Raw genomic sequence first — 21,362 nt, forward strand, 5'->3', positions numbered from 1 at the left:
CAGACTGAGCATTATTGATATGTTTTTATGATATCTTGAGCAATTTTACGATCACAAGAAACATTTTTCCATTTATTTTAACTAATATGATTTTAATTTAGGGCCTTGAAGGAGATATGAATGGCAGATGGCCATGGTGTGAGAAGCTTTGCAATACAGGCAAAGAATTAATGAATGGTGGTCATGAGGCAAAGAAAGAAATCAATTCTAAAATAAAAAATCTAATAGAGAAATGGGACAGACTAAAGAAGTTAGCTGCTATTAGAAGGACAAAGATAGAAGATGGGATTGAGGCACATCAGGTTCGTTGAGCAGACGGTCAAATAAAGCATGAATCTGATTGGATCTTTAATGTTATAGGTCAAAGGTCAATAAAAGCACTTGGGAAAATCGCAAAAGTGTATATTGAAACAAGAGTATGGTAAAATGTGAGATGAGAGACATCATTTTAAGATTTTTCTGTATGGTTAATAGGAGATAAGGGTAAAAGGTCATTGAAAAAAGAATACAGCAATTCATCATGTTGGGTGGTGGATAAAGCAGATTATTTATAGAATTAATAGAAGATAGGAATTCTTTTGTAGACTTTTATTCTGTTCTCTTTTCAACCACAAAACACCAATGTTTTTTTTTTAAAGTTTAACTGAACACAAGTTATAGTCAAACTATTTTTTACCAATAGCCTGTAATACATATTATGTTTTTTTTCATTACATGCTTATTTTTACCATATCCAACCAGATGAAATGAAGTATTATTTTTGTTTTATATTTCTTTGTAGTACTATGCAGATGCTGATGAAGCTGAGGCATGGTTGAAAGAAAAGATGCCCTTGGTTTGTAGTGACGACTATGGAAAGGATGAAACAGGTTCACAGGTAAATGTCTTTTACATTATCAAGACTTTTTTTTTATTGCTGGCTTGGTCACTTATGAAATCAGTATAACCATTGGTTACTGCCTAATAAAGCAGTAACTAAAGTTTTGAGTTTGGTAATGAAAGGAAGACTCAAAAACCTTTTTGACCAGTTGTTTCTATATGTACATTATCTAAACAAGAATTTGTGGTTCCCTAACAGCTCTTTTATAAAAGCATGCAAAACAAAACTTTGATCAACTTGCTATGTTTTCTTGGATGTTTGCAAACAATAGGAAGACGAGTTTCAGTCTGTTTTATATATACTGGGACTTGATTAGACAATGAAAATTGATATGAAATGAAGTTAATGTTTATTGTCCAATCAAATTCTAGTATATAGTAAACAGACTGAAACAGACTATTTACCTGTTGTTTACAAACATCCAAACAAACATAACAAGCAAGTTGATCAAAGGTTTGCTTTTCATGCTTTTATAGAATAGCTGTAACAAACAAGCATATTCAACTTTTTACACAAAGTACAGGTTCATAGGGTCTAAGTTTAAAGTAGTAAATTTGCCTTTAGATAGAATAATGATCACCCTCTGTTTAGGCAGGGGAGCAAAGTAGCAAAAAATATTGTTCCATTAAAATGAAAAATTACACTATAAATTTCAGGCACTTCTGTCTCGACACAATAGATTGGAAGGGGAGATAAGAAGTTTTCGCAGTGAAATAGGTCGACTTGATGAGTTGGCTCAGTTAATGACCAAAGCTGCCACAGAGCATAATGTAAGTAGGATTTGTTTGTAACCTTTTATGATATATGTTTGAATAGTTTTACACTAGTTATTTTTGGGGCCCTTTATAGCTTGTTGTTTGGTGTGAGCCAAGGCTCTGTTTTGAAGACATTAATTTGACCTATCATGGTTAACTTTTTACAAATTGTAACCTGGTTGGAGAGTTGTCTAATAGGCACTTATACCACATCTCTACATGTGCTTAAAAAAGATGTTATGTTAACCCTTTCCTCCATAATGACGCTTTTTGACGCCACCCCCTTTACTCCATAATGACGCCTTTTGACGCCTGTGTAGTGCCTCAGTTGAAACTTCTTAACTGCAAAAAACCTGTATCAGACCTAATAAAATTTGTATCTTAATATAAAAAGGATATTCAAGAGAACATCTGACTGGAATTTCATTGATGAAATATTCCTTTTTGCAATGCATTGATTCTTTAAACCTGATGATTTTTTTTTATTGAAAAAATCCTATGCGAATCAAGTATGTACAAATAAAATATCAATGGAGGAAAGGGTTATGGCGGGAAAAGGCTGACTCTGACTTTTACCAAAAATTCGCATTGGTATTATTTGGGTCTCGAATCAAAAGAAAGGAAATCAAGAATCTGCTTAAATTTTGTCAAATGACCTTTTATGAGCTGTTTAGTCTTATGTTAAAAGATAAATTTGTGTTATTGGGCAAAATATTTTACCTTGTATAGAATGGAAAAACAGTGAGGAGTCCGAACATTTGACACTTATTCCAAAACCCCACCCAAATGCATCCTTAAAAAGAAGTTGATTTTGGACTTGAAGATACAAGACATTAAACAGAACAGATGTTAAATCATTCTTGCTTGTGATGAGTGTAAATTATGATGAAACAGAGTTATTGCTGATGATTTTGGATCACAAAATCCATTCATATTTCAGAGTGAAAATGTATCAAAAATATTGTCACTTTTGTGCATGCGGGAATTCATTAGACTTGGTTTGAACAAGGAGAACAAGCTTGAAGTGGAAACATTGAAAACATTATAAAACAAACAAACAAACAAATCTTTTCTCTGAGCTGTCATTCTACTCCCATTAAAGCTATTTTCCTAATGCATGTAGTTTAAAGGTTTGGTTGAATTGCTTACTTTGTTTATATAATTATTGCCCAAGCATCCAATAACATTATACAAACTTAAGCTTGCCTATCTCTTTATTGCAGATGTAAATCTTATTTATTTACAAACATTTATACAAACAAAGCAAGCAAGCCAACAAAACATTTAAACTACATGCATTAGGAAAATAGCTCTAATGGTTATGCTTCTTTAAGTTTATGTTATTAAATTCTGTTTCAGATTTCCATAGAGAAGTTTATACCACAAGAGAATGGAGATAAATCAGAGGATGAAGACTCAGTTGACGAGATGGTTGATGTTCCCACGGAAATAGAGGTAGAGGAAGAAGTAGAGAAGGAGGTCATGCAAGATGTGATCGAAACCAGGAAGATTCCACAAGTCAAAGTTTCCCATGCATATATAGGACAGGGAATGAAAGTAGAGAAGGGAGATGTAAGTAAAACAGGACTTATACCCTCTCAGAGCATTTATAATTTTTATGCAGCTGGCACATTTAGGGGGATTAAGTTTTACCCTTGTCTGTCTGTACGTCTCTAAATTGTTTTATTATCAACGATTTGTTCATTTGATCTCAGTTCTCCATTTGTCAGAATTTTATTATAATGACAAATTATCTTGCCTTTTTTGATTTTTTTTATTGTAATGTCTTCACTTAAAAAAGCCAATCATGTGTGATGACACATCAAAACAGCACATTATCTTAAAGGTGATTGTAAAAGAAAGATTAAGCTTGCTTGCATACCATAAAAAAAATATTCTTGTTTTCCATCCAAGGAGCTATGCTATCTATTATATAAACATAGACCAGAGTCAAACCAAAATGATGTAACTTTGTTTGCAGAAAGAATGCAGAATTCACTGAGAATCTTTTTCTGTTCGTTTGTATAGGTGATTTGGTTGCAGAAGTCTTGAAACATAAAAGTCAATCCTATGATAAGTAACTATATTTTTCCTATCCTTTCTTTTAGCTATTACTGCTAATTCAAAGGACAAATTCAGACTGGTGGCAGATCAGAAAAGGTGACGGAACTGAGGGATTTGTACCTGCCAATTATGTCAAGGAGGTTCAACCTAAAGTCTCTCAAAAGGTCATACGTAAACCAATGAAAGTCAAGGAAAAGGTCAAAGTCAAGAAGACTGTAATGAAAAAAGAAGTTCAAAAGAAAAAGCCAGAGAGAGCAAGTAAATTAAGAAGAGCTCCTTCAGGTAACATTTTGATATTTTACAAATTTGTTTTAAGGTTCTTATGTTTGTTCTGCATTAAAAATGGAATTGTAGTAAAAATTGTAGGTACTTATTTGCCTGAACAAAATGAACTTATGCTTATTTTTAATGAAATAGTATGGTAAAAGAATAGAATACTGTTTCTTCATATTGAGGTAAAAAAATGTATATTTATACATTAGATGCAATAAGTCTTAGAATGTATCATCTATAATTTATTTCAGTGAGATCTAAAACTAATCTTCATTTCGACAAAGACAATGTTGACAAGAGACAAAAGCAGCTTAATCTGAACTACAATAAACTTATCAAATTAGCACAGGTATTTATAATTTATAATTTACAAACATATGAATTGAAACAAGAAAACGTACAAGTGATTCATATTATTGAATGTAAAGAATAAAAAAAATGGGGAGGAAAAACTTGACAGAGATAAACAACAGTGATATCTATAATTTCTTTAATTTATATAATAAAGAATCATTTTTTTGTTTTGTTTATTTTATATGAGGGTGGTAATTGGGCTACCTTCATAACGAATAATGGTAAAAATTCTTGCCAAATGACGTTAACGGTAATATTTGATGTATGACGGTAAATATGCACTTACTTGTAGACGATAAAAAATTAAAAGATATTGACGAATCACATTAATTTTTTTCCAAAAATAATGGTAACAATAATTATTTGAGACCTCTGATGAATCACGATAAGGATATTTTGAGAATCACGGTAAAATTTTAATCAATTTAACGGTAGCAAAAAAATGGACGTTTGACACCTGACGGTAAAGGGCATTACTACCCTCTAGATCTTATATGTGTCTTAATCAGTGTTTTATATGGAAAAAAATTGTTTTTATGGTAAATTTTTTATTTTTGAATTTCATTAAAAATTAATTTTATGTTTAAGGCCAGAAGAATAGCATTAGAGGATGCCAAGAGGTTATTCAAGTTCTATAGCGATTGTGAAGAATTTGAATCCTGGATGGTGGAAAAGGTAAATTATTATTATCATTTGTTTTGTATACACAGGGAATTACTTTAGATATAAGTTAAGAGTTTCTTTTGAATGATTTCTCAATTTATTAAAAAAGAAAATCATTCATCATAAGATTATTTTTTTTAATCATTGAGTTTTGTGCAAGTTTGCCATTTTAGAGTCTTATACGATATTGATAGTTCTTTTTTGCTCAGTAAAAAGAAAATAGTTTTACACCATGTGTGGACAACTTGTGTCTTCTTGGTGTTTATACCTTTAAAATATTACCCAGCATGCTTTAGATTATGATATTACCCAGCATGCTTTAGATTATGTTATTATACCTCAGTATGTTTTTCTATATAAAAAATAATGAAATAGTTGTGCTATTTCATTCCACAGACTATTTGCCAGTTAATAGTTTCAAAGACTATTACCCCGGTTAATAGTTTCATAATCATCTTGACCGTACTTTTTTCATGCTTATTTTTCATTGGACAATAATGATGTCATTGACTATTTTGCTTGGCAACGTCAAACTCTTATATTGATTGTGCTGTTCAGTATAATAAAACACCTAATGACTGGTTGTGCGGGTAATAGCAAGTTTGTTGTCCCTTCACATACCAACTATTGCTCTCGGCTTTGCCTAGAGCAATAGTTGGTACCTCAGGGACAACAAACTTGCTATTAACCTCACACCCAGTCAATAGGTGTATAATATTACCCAGCATTCTTTAGATTATGATATTACCCAGCATTCTTTAGATTATGATATTACATGTACCAGCATTCTTTAGATATGATATTACCCAGCATTCTTTAGATTATGATATTACCCAGCATTCTTTAGATTATGATATTACATGTACCAGCATTCTTTAGATTATGATATTACCCAGCATTCTTTAGATATGATATTACCCAGCATTCTTTAGATTACGATATTACCCAGCATTCTTTAGATTATGATATTACCCAGCATTCATTAGATTATGATATTACCTAGCATTCCTTAGAGTATGATATTACCCAGCATTCTTTAGATTATGATATTACCCAGCATTCTTTAGATTATGATATTACCCAGCATTCATTAGAGTATGATATTACCTAGCATTCTTTAGAGTATGATATTACCCAGCATTCTTTAGATTATGATATTACCCAGCATTCTTTAGATTATGATATTACCCAGCATTCTTTAGATTATGATATTACCCAGCATTCTTTAGATTATGATATTACCCAGCATTCTTTAGATTATGATATTACCCAGCATTCTTTAGATTATGAATATACCCAGCATTCCAAAGATAAATATGTGTTATGGGGCAAAATATTTTACCTTGTATTGTATGGAAAAACACCAAGAAGTTAGAAAATTTTACACTTATTCCAAAACCTCACCTAAGTACATCCTTAAATTCATAAAGAGTAAAAATCTTTCAAAAGATATTGGAAGAAAATGTGTCAAATTTTTTTGAATTTTCAAAAATATTTCCTGTTGCAATGTTTTCTATATAAACAAGAAGAAATGTAACGTTGAATACTTTTTTTCTTACAGGAACAAATTCTAAAGAGTAAAGAAAGCCTGTCTGACAACATGGATGCTATCAGGAAGAAATTTGAGGTATAGAAAATAATTTATAAATTTAAATTTTGAAGACATAAAAACAAAGTCCTTATATTTAGCCAACCATATATTTTTTCAATCACCTCCTTTGTCTAGAGGAACACAAACGAATGAAGGTCACCATTTAGGTAGCAATACACAGTTAGAAGTTAAGTTTCTCATTATGGCCATGGTGAATTTTTTAAATAAGAAAGTTTTTGTACAATAAAATTGATTTTTAGATAATTGAAGAATAATATAGCCTTCTTAGTGGGTGTATATGAACATTTAGATTGTTTTTAGCATGTTTTATAGGCCATTTGTTTATTTGACATTCCATATTTTCCTATCTGTACCGCCCATAGCTCCATAAATTATTGTAGTGTTTGTCAACAAAGATTTGACGCTCGATCTTTTCAATTCAATTTTATGGAAAAACGAGCAGAAATGCATATGATTTTGTTGTTGAAGTTATCCTATATTCAATCAGAATTGACAAAATAAGCTTTTTCTTGTAGAACTTATTGACAAGTTTAGCGGCTAACAAAGGAAGATTAGATGATATAAACAAACTTGCTGAAGAAATACATCAATCAGGAAGCAGTCAAAAAGATATAGTTAAAAAACGTCAAAAAGAAATTAACGACAGGTATGTTATAAAGACAAAGTAGGTAATTATTACCATTAGAGAAATAACTGAAATAAGACTTACATTATACCATGTAATGATGCATCTGGTAATAGGTTTTGTTGGAATTGAATAATTCTATTTGTTAAATATTTTTTTTTAAATGCAGGGTAAATCTTAAGAACTAGGTACCATTGGAAAACTCACTTAAATGACAGATTTTGATTACTAGACGTAATGAATTTTCGAATTGCTCTTCTTCAAATGTAAAAAAATAACCACTTTTAAAAAAGCTGGAAAGTATAGTCTTGTCTGACTTCATTATTATTTTTGTAGACTTTCATAATTTTCTAAAAAATTGGGGATTAGCAAAACATGACAGTCCTTACATCGTGAAGAAAATATCAGTATGCAAGGTTAAGTTGGTATCTCTATGGCAAAAACAATTTGTATTACATATATAGTGAAAAACAATGTATTACATATATAATTATTATATACAGGTGGATCAGATTGAACAAACTGAAAATGGAAAGAGAAAAGAATCTGGAAGGTGCTTCAAGGTAATTATTCAATACTCATACATTTAAAGCTTCAATGGACCATTTTCATATTTACGACTTTCAACTCCCAACTTTTATACTTTTTCGACAGGTTACCTACTCTCTGGTAGGACATCCTGGTACCAAGTTAAGTAAGAGCAATGTAAAGAAGTAAAATCAAAATTAAACTGTACAATTTTCAGTGATAATTACAAATGTAACTGCTTCATATATTTTTTTACATGACTAAATCATTGGAAAACAGTAAACTTACCCCTCAGATTATACTGGTTATATGTTTGGTTTTACTTATTTTGTATGCTCTTACTTGACTGGGTACCAGGATGTCTTACCAAGGTAACCTGTCAAAAAAATATAATCCAGAGTCGAAAGTCTGTAATATGAAAATAGACTAGTTGTGAAATAATATTACAATGAATATTTGAACTTATTTATGTATTTATCTGATTGTTACTTAGAATAAGCTGTAGTGAAAGGAGGCTTTTTTAAAAATAAATGTTCAATATAGTATAATGGTATCGATTTTTTTGGTGTCTTGTCAATATGAGTATATAGTTCAGTATGGTTTGTAGGAAAACCTCTGCAATTTTATCTGAATTTTTATATGAGCTTAAATAGAGAGATATGAAACAGAGAAACTCTGTAACATGTCATTAATAAAATTGAGAATGGAAATGGGATATGTGTCAATGAGACAACAACTGAACCAAAGAGCAAAAAACAGCCAAAGGCAACCAATGGGTCTTCATCACAGCGAGAAAATCTTGTGCCCTGAGGTGGTGTTTAGCTTGTTTAGAAAAAAAAAATGTACTAGTTAAGTGAAAATGGCCGTCTTACTAAACTCCAAAACATTTAAATGAACTAAGTTTAATAACATGTGCTTTTCTCATCTGTTATACACCTACTCCCTGTTTAATCATACTTTGAATTATGAGTGTTGGTATACTCAACACTGCTACATTCTTGTAGTCTTTAACTGTCATTTTGTATTACAGTATTGAGTTGTTCCAGTCAACATGTGATGAATTAGCAGACTGGATTAAAGAGAAAGATAATGCTATGAATACTGATGACTATGGTAAAGGATTACAGGCAACTATTGCCTTACAGAGGAAACATGCAGTAAGTAGTAGGCAAAGTTTAATGGCAACTATAGGTGGCAGTAAATTGTAGGAAACTATTGACTTACGTAAAAAACCCATACAGTATGTTTGGCAAACTATTTCAAGCCACTCAAAAACTACTGCATTTAGTTTGAATGTTAACTTTTAAATGCATAATTTATGGTGTGGTATTTTTCTTCAGACAATAAAGTAAAAAGAACATTCAAGTTCAATTTAATGCAGGGTAAATTATCCTGGTTGGATTTTTGTATAAGAATTTTTGCATGCAATGTTCTCAGTTGAGCAATTAAACTTTGTTTTTCAGAATTTGGAAAGAGAATTGAACCCAGTAGGTGAAAAAATGAACAGAATGAATTACTTAGCTGATTCGTAAGTTTCACAAATATTTTGTAAATACTTTTTATGACTGCATCTTTTCTTTTATTGACTTACAGTAAATATATATTTTGACATTGTTTTCTAACATAAAGATGATATTTTTGTACTATCCTATAGTAATGGCAAGGAAAAGAGAACTTTTAACAAACATCCTTTTGTTTTACATCCAATTTCAAGATTTGCACCATCCGACCTTCAGTTGAATGGCAAGGAAATCAATTTAAAATGACAGTTGTCGATTTCATATTGATTTGAATTAAAATATGTATGATTATTAAGTATTAACTTTTATTGTACATACATTTGTAGAGTGAGGTCAGCCTACCCAGATGAGAAGGGATATGTAGATAAAAGACAGAAAGAATTACAAGACATTTGGGATGCATTAAAGGTTTGTTTCAGTCTTTCAGCTTTTTTTTTTTAGTGTTTACAAAGTACAATGATTTCATCTAAGCTTTTTGTTTTAAGGTGGATCATTCAATCAGTATGATTTTGGTTGACAATTATCATTATAAGCAAATCAAATCTCGGAACAGGTAACGAAAGGAAGCACCAATTTGACTAATTTGTTTCTTTATTAATACATTTGTAATAGCTTTTAAAGAATCCATTGTTGACATATCAATAATGCAAAATTAAATTATGTTTACAAATCATGTATACATGTAATTATTTTAGTACAAATGCAGTGTTTAATTAAGTAATGCAAATAAATTTTAAACAAATTCTGAAATATTCATTGTCGATAAAATATAATTGAGAAAAAAATGCATGAAATTATGTTTTGATTGAAATTAATAATTCATTTACATGTTTTATTTACAGAACAAGCTAGATGATAGAAAGAAGAAACTAGATGATGTTGGTGAATTACATCAGTTCAATGATGACGCCAAAGATCTGGTGAGTAAACATGTTAGAAATATGAGCATTTTATGAGTTCCTTTTAAGGTGGTACCCAACACCTTCACTAAAATTAATTTGGCTCGTTTCATTTTCATAAAATTTTGACAAGGTATTTACTTTGACCCTTTGACAAAAACATAAAAATTTCAAAAAAATTTGAACCAACCATTTGATCAGAAATATTACACTGGTTATATAGCAGTTTAGCCAACACTAATTTTGATCATTGAGAAGCTTAATATTCCCTTTACAACACAACGTAATTAAAATGTTTACCTGATTTTACAGAGTTATCTCCCTGTAGTGTTAGGTACCACCTTAATCGTATAAATCTTTGAAAATCTGTTATAAAAGGATGATAAATAAATGTGATTCCTGCACCTGTTGTTATCATATCATGTTAGCACAAAAATTAAAGGGTACATGCAATAATTATTTTGAATTTTATACTGTATGTAAAACTTTACGTTGTGACACTTTTGGAACAATGATGTTATTGAAAAGACTAAAAACCTATTTCAGTATAAATTTTTATGGTTTTTCTTTGTTAATGTAATTTCTATGTTTTCATATAAAATTCTCACTTTCAATATGTTGTATTAAAACAAGGATCTTTTATTTTCTTTAATTTTTACAGTTATCGTGGTCTGGTTTAATGAAAGCCAAGTTAGCCAAATCAGATATGCCTAAGGATGTGCAGGCAGCAGAGATAATGCTGAAAGAACATGCTGAGTTATCTGAAGACATTCAGGCACACAAACCAAAGTAAGTTTACAATGTACTTGTTGACGTAAAATTTGTGTAGCAGCCTTGCCTAATGATTTGAACATCATGAGAAAAAAATGAATTTTCTTTCATAGTTTTTAATGCTTTCTTCAGACATTCATTTGGATTTATGCATATTCCTCTTACGGTAACATCCTTTGAAATGAGAATATATGGCAAACAAAATGGAGTCCATTTATGAAAAGAAGTTGGACCCTAAAATAAAGATATGATATCAGTATCATGATAGCATTTATTTTACTACATGTGAACAGTATTGTTTTATTTCTTGAATATATAAAGAAAAATATGGTATTTTCTGAATATAGTTATTTTATTCTTGAGTGCATATTAAGGTGGTACCCAACACTTTCACTAAAATTAATTTGGCTCGTTTAATTTTCATAAAAATTTGTATTAACTTCGACCCTTTGACAAAAATATAAAAATTTCAAAAAATTTGAACCAACCATTTTATCAGAAAAATTACACTGGTTATATAACAGTTTGACAAACACAAATTTTGATCATTGAGAAGCTTAATATTCCCTTTACAACACAACGTAATTAAAACGTTTAGTTGATTTTACAGAGTTATCTCCCTGAAGTGTTAGGTACCACCTTAAAAGAGAATCTATCTTTATTTTAGGTTTGTTGATGTTAAGAAGTTAGGAAACAGTGTGTTAAAGAAAGACCCTAAGAATGATGATGTCAAAGGTAAATTAGACAAACTACAGGAGGATGAGGCTGTTATTGATGACATGTGGCAGAAAAGGATGGACCAATTACAGGATGCTCATGACCTACAGGTACTTATCTTTAGGTTTCCTTTTTGTCAAGTGTACTACATGTGCACACTTTTAATAATTATGGTAACAGGGTGAACATCTTATTCAGGTAAACTGAATAATTTTCATTTACTTATATGTAAACAGATATACTTCATTTTCATGCCCCACTTAGGGCATTATGTTTTTTGGTCTGTGCATCTGTTCGACAGAAGGTCCCTCTTCAGGTTAAAGTTTTTGGTTAAAGTTTATTTGTCAAGGTAGTTTTTGTTTAAGTTGAAGTCCAATGGACTTGAACCTTAGTACACATGTTCCCTATGATATGATCGTCTAATTTTAATGCTAAGTTAGTGTTTTGACCCCAATTTCACGGTCCACAAAACATAGAAAATGAAACCAACAGATGGGGCCTCGGTGTACAATGGTGCATAACAATTTGCTGATGTGATATTACTATCTGTAGAGCAAATATTTTTATAATACTTTCACATCTAATTTTATATTTGAAAATAAATTTTTTCATAGGTTTTCAACAGGGATGCAGATAATATTGATCTGGTTACTGGAGGTCATGAGAAATTTCTGGAGTTTGCAGAAGTGGGGGTAAGTTATCATTATAAACCTGCTTAGATTTTACGAAGATTGAAATTGTTTTTTTAAATGTCAGTTCTTTTATATGATGAAGATGATTGAACTGCAGTTGATATATGAAGATTCAGACTCTTTTATTCCGCTAGTTCCATCATGTAAAGTCAGGAATGTTGCTATTTAATGTAATTGTGAAGAAAAAATCTAAAGGTGGCAGAAGTTGATTTGTTTAGGTAAAGACGTTTGAAAATTATCTCAAAAGACTAAGAGGAAGTAACTGATTCAAATTTTGTTCATAGAGAAATAAAATGAAAATAGTGTTGTGACACTGTTTCTGCCATCTTCACCATATATTTATTTTGTAAACCATATAATCAATAAACTATTTAATGATTGAAAATTGCTTTTATTATAGAAAACTGTTGATGATGTTGAATCTTTGATGAAAAGACAGGAAGATTTTGAGAATACCTTACAGGCTCAGGACGATAAAGTTAAAGCAATGGATGAATTAGCAGACAAGCTGATTCGTGATGGTCATCCGGATAAAGACCAGTATGTATAGATATGTTTTAAAATAAATTAAAGTATTTAGATCAGATTTACATCTCAACCAATATGAGAAATTCTTAATTAAAAAAAACCTGTTTTGAACCACAACGTATCACATACATACATATTCTCAGTAGACAAAAACTTGGCAGCAAAACTCACTTCTATGATAGTTGTCAAATGGCTTAAGATTGTACACATTTTTGTTTTGTAGCATAGAAGTGTAAAACAGATATCTACAATCTTCATTGGAAGACATTTTATTTTTTAGCATTGATAAGAGACGACAAGAGGTTTTAGATAGAAGACAGAAGGTGAAGGACAGAGCTAAAGAGAGGAGGGATGCTCTGAATGCAGCTCAAGGATTTCAAGAATTCAAGAGAGATTCAGATGAAGTAAATATTTATTTGAATATTGTGTGTTAAGTTTTCCTCTTTCTCAATATTGATAGTAAGATCATTAATCAGTAGTTAATTAATTTTTGTAAATTTTCAGGAGTTGTAAAAGTTACAGCATACATTATGTGTAGTATTTACCGAATACACCTTATCGCTATTTGTCCGCCATTACTAGATATCACACAGGTTCCCGTAAATTTTTGACGTCACAAAACAAAATATCTGACGCCACAATGGAAAAGTGATTGTTGTATGCGTCAAAAGTTCAAGCGGCCGGGTCAGCCGGGATTAGCCATAAGGTGTATAGTGGCAAGCGTGCCAACCCATTCCTTTGCATACCAAAAACCTTTTCAAATTGAACTATGGTATCATCAAACTTGAAATTCTTTAGTAATTCAATGTTAGAAGTTGAATCCACACCAAAATTTCTGTCTGATAGGTTCAGTTTACACTGATATCAATGTGTATGTTTTTGTTTACAGTTGTCTTCTTGGATGAAAGAGAAGTACAACACAGCAACCGATGAGTCATACAGAGACTTGACAAACCTGACCGAGAAACTGAAGAAACACCAGGCATTTGAGGCAGAACTTAAAGCTAACAATGACCGTCTGCAAGGTATTAATGAGGTGAGTGAGATGTTATAGATATAAATAGAAATAAGAAGATGTGGTATGATTGCCAACGAGACAACTCTTCACAAGAGACCTAATGACATAGAAATTTACAATTATATGTCACTGTACATACTTAAACAATGAGTAAAAGCCATAGGTTATGTCAATTATGATCCTAATTCTAATATTAAGTTGTAAACATATTTTTGAAATCTGAAATTTTTTATACCTTTTAAAGGTTAATCTGTAATGATTGTTGAAATTAAAATTTCAGAATCATTATGGAAACATTAACAAAATTCCAATAATTTGCATTTTTCACACCAGTAAAAATATTTTACAACTAGTTTAACATTAACTTGTTGAAAGGAAAGTTCAAAATATTTTGATATGTTAACTTTATTAATTTAATACTTTTTTGACAAAGGAGTAGGGGCAATAAGGCCCTTACTTGGCCCAAAAATTACTGCAAACATAAAAGTTATCATACATATTCTTAAATTACTGAAAACTTGACTAAGGTATCAGGTACTAAGAAAAACAAAACAAATTTGACATTAAACAAGTAACCATGGCAACAAATCATTACCTAATTTGCATTTTTTGTTACATTTCGTGATTTCCTTGTTTTTTCATCAAATTTTAAGTATATTTTAGATTGAAAAAGTATGTGCGCACCCAAGAAACAACTTAATGTTTGATGAGATTATAACAAAGCGTCTGTTAATTTATTTTGTTGTTTCTCGGCTGCGCAGGGTGTTTCCAGAACAGAAATAAAGACAGAAAACTGCATAAATTCTGTGTTTTTCATTGTTTTTGTAAAAACAGTACATATTATGACGTGATTGTGACGTCATCGGAAAAAAATCTTTGTTTTTCATTTATATTTCTTGACCCTATGCATTTCTAAACATTATGTGCCAATTTGAAATGGTTATCAAACATTTTATTTTCTTGGGCCAAAACTTGGCCTTAATGCCCCTACTCCTTTTAAAAGAAAAAATATTATTTTCTGATTGAAAAAATGTAATATATAATTTCAGCGAGGTGATGAATTGGTATCAGCTGACCATCCAGATAGTCCAGTAATAAAGACTATAGTGTCAGACCTCAATACACAATGGAAAGATCTGTATGATAAATCTACTGATAAAGGAAACAAACTGAGACAGGCAGCAGATCAACAAACACTGAACAGGGCACTAGCTGATGCTCAGGTATAAACTTGTTATCTCCCCTTTTATGATTAAGCTGAAAATATGAGATCTAAAGTTTTTCATCAATGTAAATTAGATAAATTGTTGTTAAAGACTAAGGACATATTTGGTCAAGGAATATCTATATATATTGTAAATGTCAATTAATACTGTGTAGTCAAGGTGGTTAAACCCCTAGAAGTCTTAGATTTCAGTTTGGTTGGGCAAAAGGTTTACTAAGGGTTGATAAATTTGTAAAGTCACTAACTTTTGTCAATGTTTTATTTATGTAAAGATCTTAAAACATGCCCATTATTACAACAACCATCCAACCAGTCAGTAAAAATGTAATGCTATATTATACTGTAACAATTATATATGTTTACAGGATAAATTGGACGAAATGGAGAAATCTGTGGCTAATCCTGACCTTGGTTCTGACTTGAGAGGAGTGAAAGAATTGTTAAAGAAACACCACAATCTAGAGAATGATCTAGTAGGATTATCTGACACAATACAGGCTATTACATCTCAAGGTCAAGAACTGGCCAAATCTGGACATTTTGATAAAGCTGGAATTCTTAAAGCTGTTGATGAATTTAACGACAGGTAAAATTCTATGATTTTCTAAGGGAATTTATACATTTTTGAAAAGGGTAATTCCAGGGGTGATGGACATATACAAATACCATGGGTGAATGAGAAAATGAAATATAACAGTTTGAGTAACCATCACATATCTTGAATTATCTAAGAATACTAGGTTTTATGTTAGTTCTTTGAAACAGCATCTTAATGTCTACTATATAGGCTCTTTGTTATTCACTATCCATCATGAAAAAGCTCAAAGTTTGTATTGAGTTATCCATTTGAAAATTCAAAAACTAAGAGATTATTTTTTTGTTTAATTTTTAGATTTAAGACTCTGAAACCAGCAGTAGATACCAGGAAAAACAAGTTACAAGACTCATTACATTTCCATCAGTTTAAGTTTGATGCTGATGAAGAATTACAATGGATAAAAGAACATCTTCCTGCAGCATCATCAACAGAGTATGGGAAGAGTTTAATTGATGCCCAGAATCTTCATAAGAAACATCAGGTATGGAGATATAATTTAATTTTGGATGTAACACGTCTTCTGATTGGCTGACGTTATTTTGTTATGAATTAAAATACAGCAGAAGAAAAAAAAATATCTTCCGCAAAATTTTTTGGAAAAAATGTTGGTCTGAAGGTTTTGACCATCAAAATTTTGCAAAGGACCGACACAATTTTGGTATTTTGTGATGATAGAAATAATAGTGAGAACCAGCAGAATTTTTTTCAGGACTATCAGGAAAAAAAATGATATTGAGAAATCTGTTCAGTTGAAATGTTCTAGCAAAACCTAATATCCAGTGAGATGTATAGAATTTACTCATGAAATTTAAAATGTTCCGGCAGATTATTTGATTGATTAAATGATTGTTGTTTAATGCCACTTTCAACACTTTTAAGCGATTTCGTGGCAGATAGTTTTTATTGGTGGACAGGTTATTTGAAAACGAAGTGTTAATTGCAGATTTTAGTCATCTTAGAAGATATTGTTTATAGTATAACTAATCGCCGTATTTGAATATCAAAAATAAGACAACGCGTGACCGAACGACGCATGGATCAAACGAGTGTGCAGCACGAGTTTAATCCATAGCGGCGTTCGGTCACAAGTTGTCTTATTTTTGATATTCAAATACGGCGATTAGTTATTCTTTTTATTACATTGGCAAATGGCTTTTTTTTAATGAAATTAATGTAGAAAATGTAAGGAACTATATCTTTTTCCTACACATTGAAAATTTGTTTTGATCCGACGTTATCGACTTCTTGACAACGCCTATTGTTGTATGACGTCAGAGAGTGAAATAACCACGTTTATTTCACATGTGAAATTATCTGTTTTTATCTAACTGGGAAATCAATGTAATTCATTGCAACCAATGTAATAAAGACTGTTATTACAAATTCAGATGTTTTAAAATCTACAGACATGTCAAAATATTGTCAAACTCACATACCTTTACTGTTTTAATGCAAAACTTGTTGTTGTCATCAGAGTTAAATTGATAGACAAGGTTACAGTGGTTTAAGTTTAAAGGAGTAGGTCCGGTAAGGAGTCATTTTGGCCTCAAATTTCAGTTTCATCTGACGAAAGATTTTGACCACTTTTTAAACACTTAAGTGTCTATTTCACTTGATTCAATTAGTTTATGTGAAAGATTTTAACTAATTTAGTCATAAAAAACGATCCGATGCAAGCTCAAATATGCCAAAAAACGTCTTTTTTCAGATGGTTTTTGTCAAAAATGAAAGTGGTCGCATCCGTGTTCATCCACAACCTTTATATATGTTATGTATTATCATAAAATACAACTTACAATTCAATATTAAGGATGAACATGAATGCGGCCACTTTCGTTTTACACGGAAACCGTCTAAAATTTAACTAAAATGATGGAATTTTGAAGATTTCAGTAATTTAGCATGACTTAATGGTGCTACAACCCGATATATGTGCATTGTATTGTCAAAAACAGCCCATATTTTTGTAGCAGAAGCATTCAACTGTCCGATTAATAACTATAAGTTTACATTTTAACAATTTTGTAAAACTGTTATATTTTGGGGCCAAAAAGGGGTCTTACCGGACCTACTCCTTTCTTTAAAATTTTACTCTTTTTTTTCTCCAGAAATTGGAATTAGAAATTAGTGGACATTCACCATCCTGTGAAAAAGTGTTACAAACAGGGAATCAGTTGATAGATCAAAAACATTTTAATTCTAAAGCTATCAAGGACAAATGTCAGGAGTTACAGCTATCATGGGATGATTTACTGAGCAAGTCTAAAATACGCAAGAAAAATCTGGATATGTCTGTACAGGTTCAAAAGGTAAATTGTAGTCAATAGTTATAAATAATAGAATTTCTACATAACTCTACAAATATTGAAAACCTCCATATTGTGAAAAAGAGTACAAATTATTCTAGAGTTATCTCCCCTAACATGGCTAACTGCAAAATTTGCACTGCCCTGTACAATGCATTTTGTAATTATTCTTCAGCAGGAGTTAAGATCATTATTTGCTTTAAAACATATTTGATAAGCAGTGCCATGTCTGCTGTTAAGATTAGATATCTATTATCTTTAAAACTTGATACAGTTACACTTGAATTTTTAAAAAAACAAACTTTGCAGGTATGTTGGTTTAAAAAAAACATACCAAACACAATCAGCCTCCACAAAAAAGTTATATTAAAGAAAATGTTTTATGAAATGTTTTCACTATTTTATTTAAGTAAATGATTGACTTTGACTTGAAGGTTTTGTCTGAAGTAGCAGAGTTAGAAAACTGGATCAACGACAAGATGACTTTAGCTTCCAGTACTGATTATGGTAAAGATGAGGCGTCTGCTGACAAACTTCTCACAAAGAATAAGGTAAGTTGTTTTGTGAAAATTAAGTTTATCATTTAACCAGCATATACTATATAGTAGCTTAAAAGGTTGAATAAAACAAATACAAAGATACAAAAATTTTGAATTTTCTGGTATTTTTAATAAAATTTTCTTTAAATTTTGGTTCTGTCATTTGAGTATACATTGTTTCATTTCATACTATATCAATTACAGGTGCTAGAAACCGACATTCAGACTTATCAGGGAATAGTAACAGGTCTTGGAAAAGAAGCTCAAAGATTATTTAAAACTGGTTGTCAGGACCCAACCACGCTCAGGAAAGCTCAGGTATGGGAAACTACTCTCAATTGCACCTAGATGGTCAAAAACAATTTTTTTTATTGAAAAGATATTCCACAATCAATACAGTGCACATAAAATTAATGAAAAATCAGTTCCTAGTTTTCAATGATTGAAAAGGAAATACAAATGTAATGTCAGCCATGTAGTTGAGAGGAAAAAATAAAGAACTGAAGAAGGCCAATGGCTGAAACGCCTTGAAAAATTGGTTTATTTGTACAGTTATGATTTTAATTAAAGTAAAGGATTTAAATAAAGAATTTCAGGTGCCAGAATTTTATTTAAATGCAATTTTCAAAAAAAAAACTTTTCTTACAGGATAACCTTCAGGATCATCTGAATAAACTAAAGAGATTAGCAGCAGAAAGAACTCAGAACCTAGAACAATCCAAATGGATGTTTGCCTTCAAGAGAGAGACGACAGACTTTGAGGAATGGATCAGTGAACAGATGCAGTTGGCTGCCTCAGAGGAATATGGACAGGATTATGAACATCTGCAGGTATTTTATGCAAATGTATCTCAGATTTTCTATCAAAACGTGTGGTACACCAAGGGTAGGAACTTATGTAGATGTTCTGTATGTACACTTGTTAATATACATTAAAAAATGACATGTGCCTTTATATATTGATGGCAATACCTTAAGAAAAATGTCTTCCTATTAAAAGTACCATATAATTTTTGTAGTTTTTTATTCATCCTCAATATATGATAGTCTTTTTTTTTGTAAAAAAAGGAGCCAAAAGGAAGACAAAAGTAAGAACTTTAGAACAATTGACCCTTTCTTGGTAAATTTGTGGGAAGTGAAGTGTGTATAGAAAATAATAGTATTTTAGTTTGTGAAAACATTGTGCTTCCAATGTACCAGATAGATTATTTTATAATTGAGGAAACAGTTGTGGTAAAACAAGTTTTAAATTATTAGTTAAAGAAGCCATTGAGTTAATATATTATATACAAAAGTGCTTCTTATTTTATAGATATTACGGAACCGATTTGATGAGTTTAGGAGGACAGTAGAGGCAGGGACAGAGAGGTACAACAGATGTGAGAGGTTAGCTAAATGGTTGTTAGAAGATAATACTCCATATGAGGATGTGGTGAAAGAGCGACAGGAACAACTCAGGTAATTACTATGGTATTTCTACCTAAATTAGGACCTTGGATTTGAAGTTTTGTGTTTGTTTTTTGTTTTAAAAGATTACTTTGAGATTGTTAGAAAAAAGTTTACCTCTAGATGAACAATGAATTGTATAATATGCATCTACTAAGTCAAGTAAAAGTTAAGATGTTTAAAGCAGTACAAATTTTCTACTGGCATATATGCAGACTGGCTAAACCACAAAACCAAATATCCACCAAAATAAATTTGTTTATGTAATTGATAACACAGTAAAACAAATTATGATGTAAAAATATGTAACTACCTGGCCAATGAAAATGACACCTATTATACAGGAACTGTGTGTGAATATTATAAAGTTGTTCTAACATTTACAGGGAAGCCTGGAATGAGCTGTTAGAACAAATAGAGAACCGAGATGTCAAGTTATATGGTGCTGGAGAAATCCATAGATTTAACAGAGACGTGGAAGATGCATTACAGAGAATACACGTAAGTTATGTGTTCAGTGGTCTGTACAGATGCCTGTTTTTTTTTGGCATAGGTAATTTCTAGATGACATATTGTTTAATAAGTTACATCTACAAGACTTGCGATAATTTAAATCTGAAAGTTGTCTGTATTTTTAAAAAAAAAAATCTGAGAAGGAAGTTTCCATATAATAAATAGTTTGATATATTAAAACTACACGAGACTTGAAACAATTTAAGGATGACATATATGTAGAGCACCTGCCTATCATATGGTGTCGGTAATTGTTTATGATATGTGTTATTTGGTTTGCTGTTTGACATTTATATTACATATGCATTTATCAACTTGAATCAAATTATAGTTGTACAGAAATAAAGTTTTATAGGAAGAACATTTTTCCAATAAAGTTTTTTTCAAAGTCATATGCACATATTACAAAGATTCTTTTTATAATGCCTTAAAAAATGTATTTCACTTTTTATTAGGAGAAATATGCCAGTATACCAGATGATACAGGAAAAGATTTGGCTACCACACAGATGTACATCAAGAAACATGAAGGTTTCGAGAATGAACTGGTGGCTTTAGAGGCTCAGGTAGGCAATGGATATTTTTCATACAATTCATCTCTCTGATATCTCAACATAATAAGAGCTAAACTATCAAATTGTGATTGTTTAAGTGATTAAACTTTTTAGGATGAAGTATAATTATTTGTATCTCATCAGCTGATCTTTATTTCAGAAGATCATTGGCCTGCTATTAGAACTTATTATCGTTAATTTTTTTTAGTTATCATTGCACAACCAAACTTGTTGAAATACATTTTAAATAAGAATTGGCTGTATCAACTTCATATTCATTCG

General features: G+C 30.9%; 1 protein-coding gene across 8 annotated transcripts in view; it reads left to right on the forward strand.

Annotated features, from left to right (window-relative positions):
• The window catches only part of LOC139516120 (spectrin beta chain-like), a 95,714-nt gene that overhangs the window by 39,069 nt on the left and 35,283 nt on the right, over nt 1–21,362 (forward strand). For all 8 annotated transcript variants that reach the window (XM_071305979.1, XM_071305980.1, XM_071305978.1 and 5 more), the window contains 30 exons: nt 102–302; nt 782–877; nt 1,537–1,650; nt 2,995–3,207; nt 3,744–3,981; nt 4,224–4,321; nt 4,915–5,001; nt 6,551–6,616; nt 7,117–7,247; nt 7,730–7,789; nt 8,785–8,911; nt 9,218–9,282; nt 9,601–9,682; nt 10,117–10,194; nt 10,835–10,962; nt 11,612–11,771; nt 12,276–12,353; nt 12,754–12,893; nt 13,162–13,285; nt 13,771–13,917; nt 14,949–15,122; nt 15,490–15,710; nt 16,017–16,203; nt 17,831–18,031; nt 18,463–18,579; nt 18,772–18,885; nt 19,216–19,398; nt 19,880–20,025; nt 20,400–20,514; nt 20,982–21,092. In XM_071305979.1, coding sequence (XP_071162080.1) covers nt 102–302; nt 782–877; nt 1,537–1,650; nt 2,995–3,207; nt 3,744–3,981; nt 4,224–4,321; nt 4,915–5,001; nt 6,551–6,616; nt 7,117–7,247; nt 7,730–7,789; nt 8,785–8,911; nt 9,218–9,282; nt 9,601–9,682; nt 10,117–10,194; nt 10,835–10,962; nt 11,612–11,771; nt 12,276–12,353; nt 12,754–12,893; nt 13,162–13,285; nt 13,771–13,917; nt 14,949–15,122; nt 15,490–15,710; nt 16,017–16,203; nt 17,831–18,031; nt 18,463–18,579; nt 18,772–18,885; nt 19,216–19,398; nt 19,880–20,025; nt 20,400–20,514; nt 20,982–21,092 — 4,002 coding nt within the window. The remainder of the gene's footprint in view (nt 1–101; nt 303–781; nt 878–1,536; nt 1,651–2,994; nt 3,208–3,743; nt 3,982–4,223; nt 4,322–4,914; nt 5,002–6,550; nt 6,617–7,116; nt 7,248–7,729; nt 7,790–8,784; nt 8,912–9,217; nt 9,283–9,600; nt 9,683–10,116; nt 10,195–10,834; nt 10,963–11,611; nt 11,772–12,275; nt 12,354–12,753; nt 12,894–13,161; nt 13,286–13,770; nt 13,918–14,948; nt 15,123–15,489; nt 15,711–16,016; nt 16,204–17,830; nt 18,032–18,462; nt 18,580–18,771; nt 18,886–19,215; nt 19,399–19,879; nt 20,026–20,399; nt 20,515–20,981; nt 21,093–21,362) is intronic.

The sequence above is a fragment of the Mytilus edulis genome, chromosome 3 (assembly GCF_963676685.1).
Source record: "Mytilus edulis chromosome 3, xbMytEdul2.2, whole genome shotgun sequence".
In the NCBI taxonomy this organism is placed as follows: domain Eukaryota; kingdom Metazoa; phylum Mollusca; class Bivalvia; order Mytilida; family Mytilidae; genus Mytilus; species Mytilus edulis.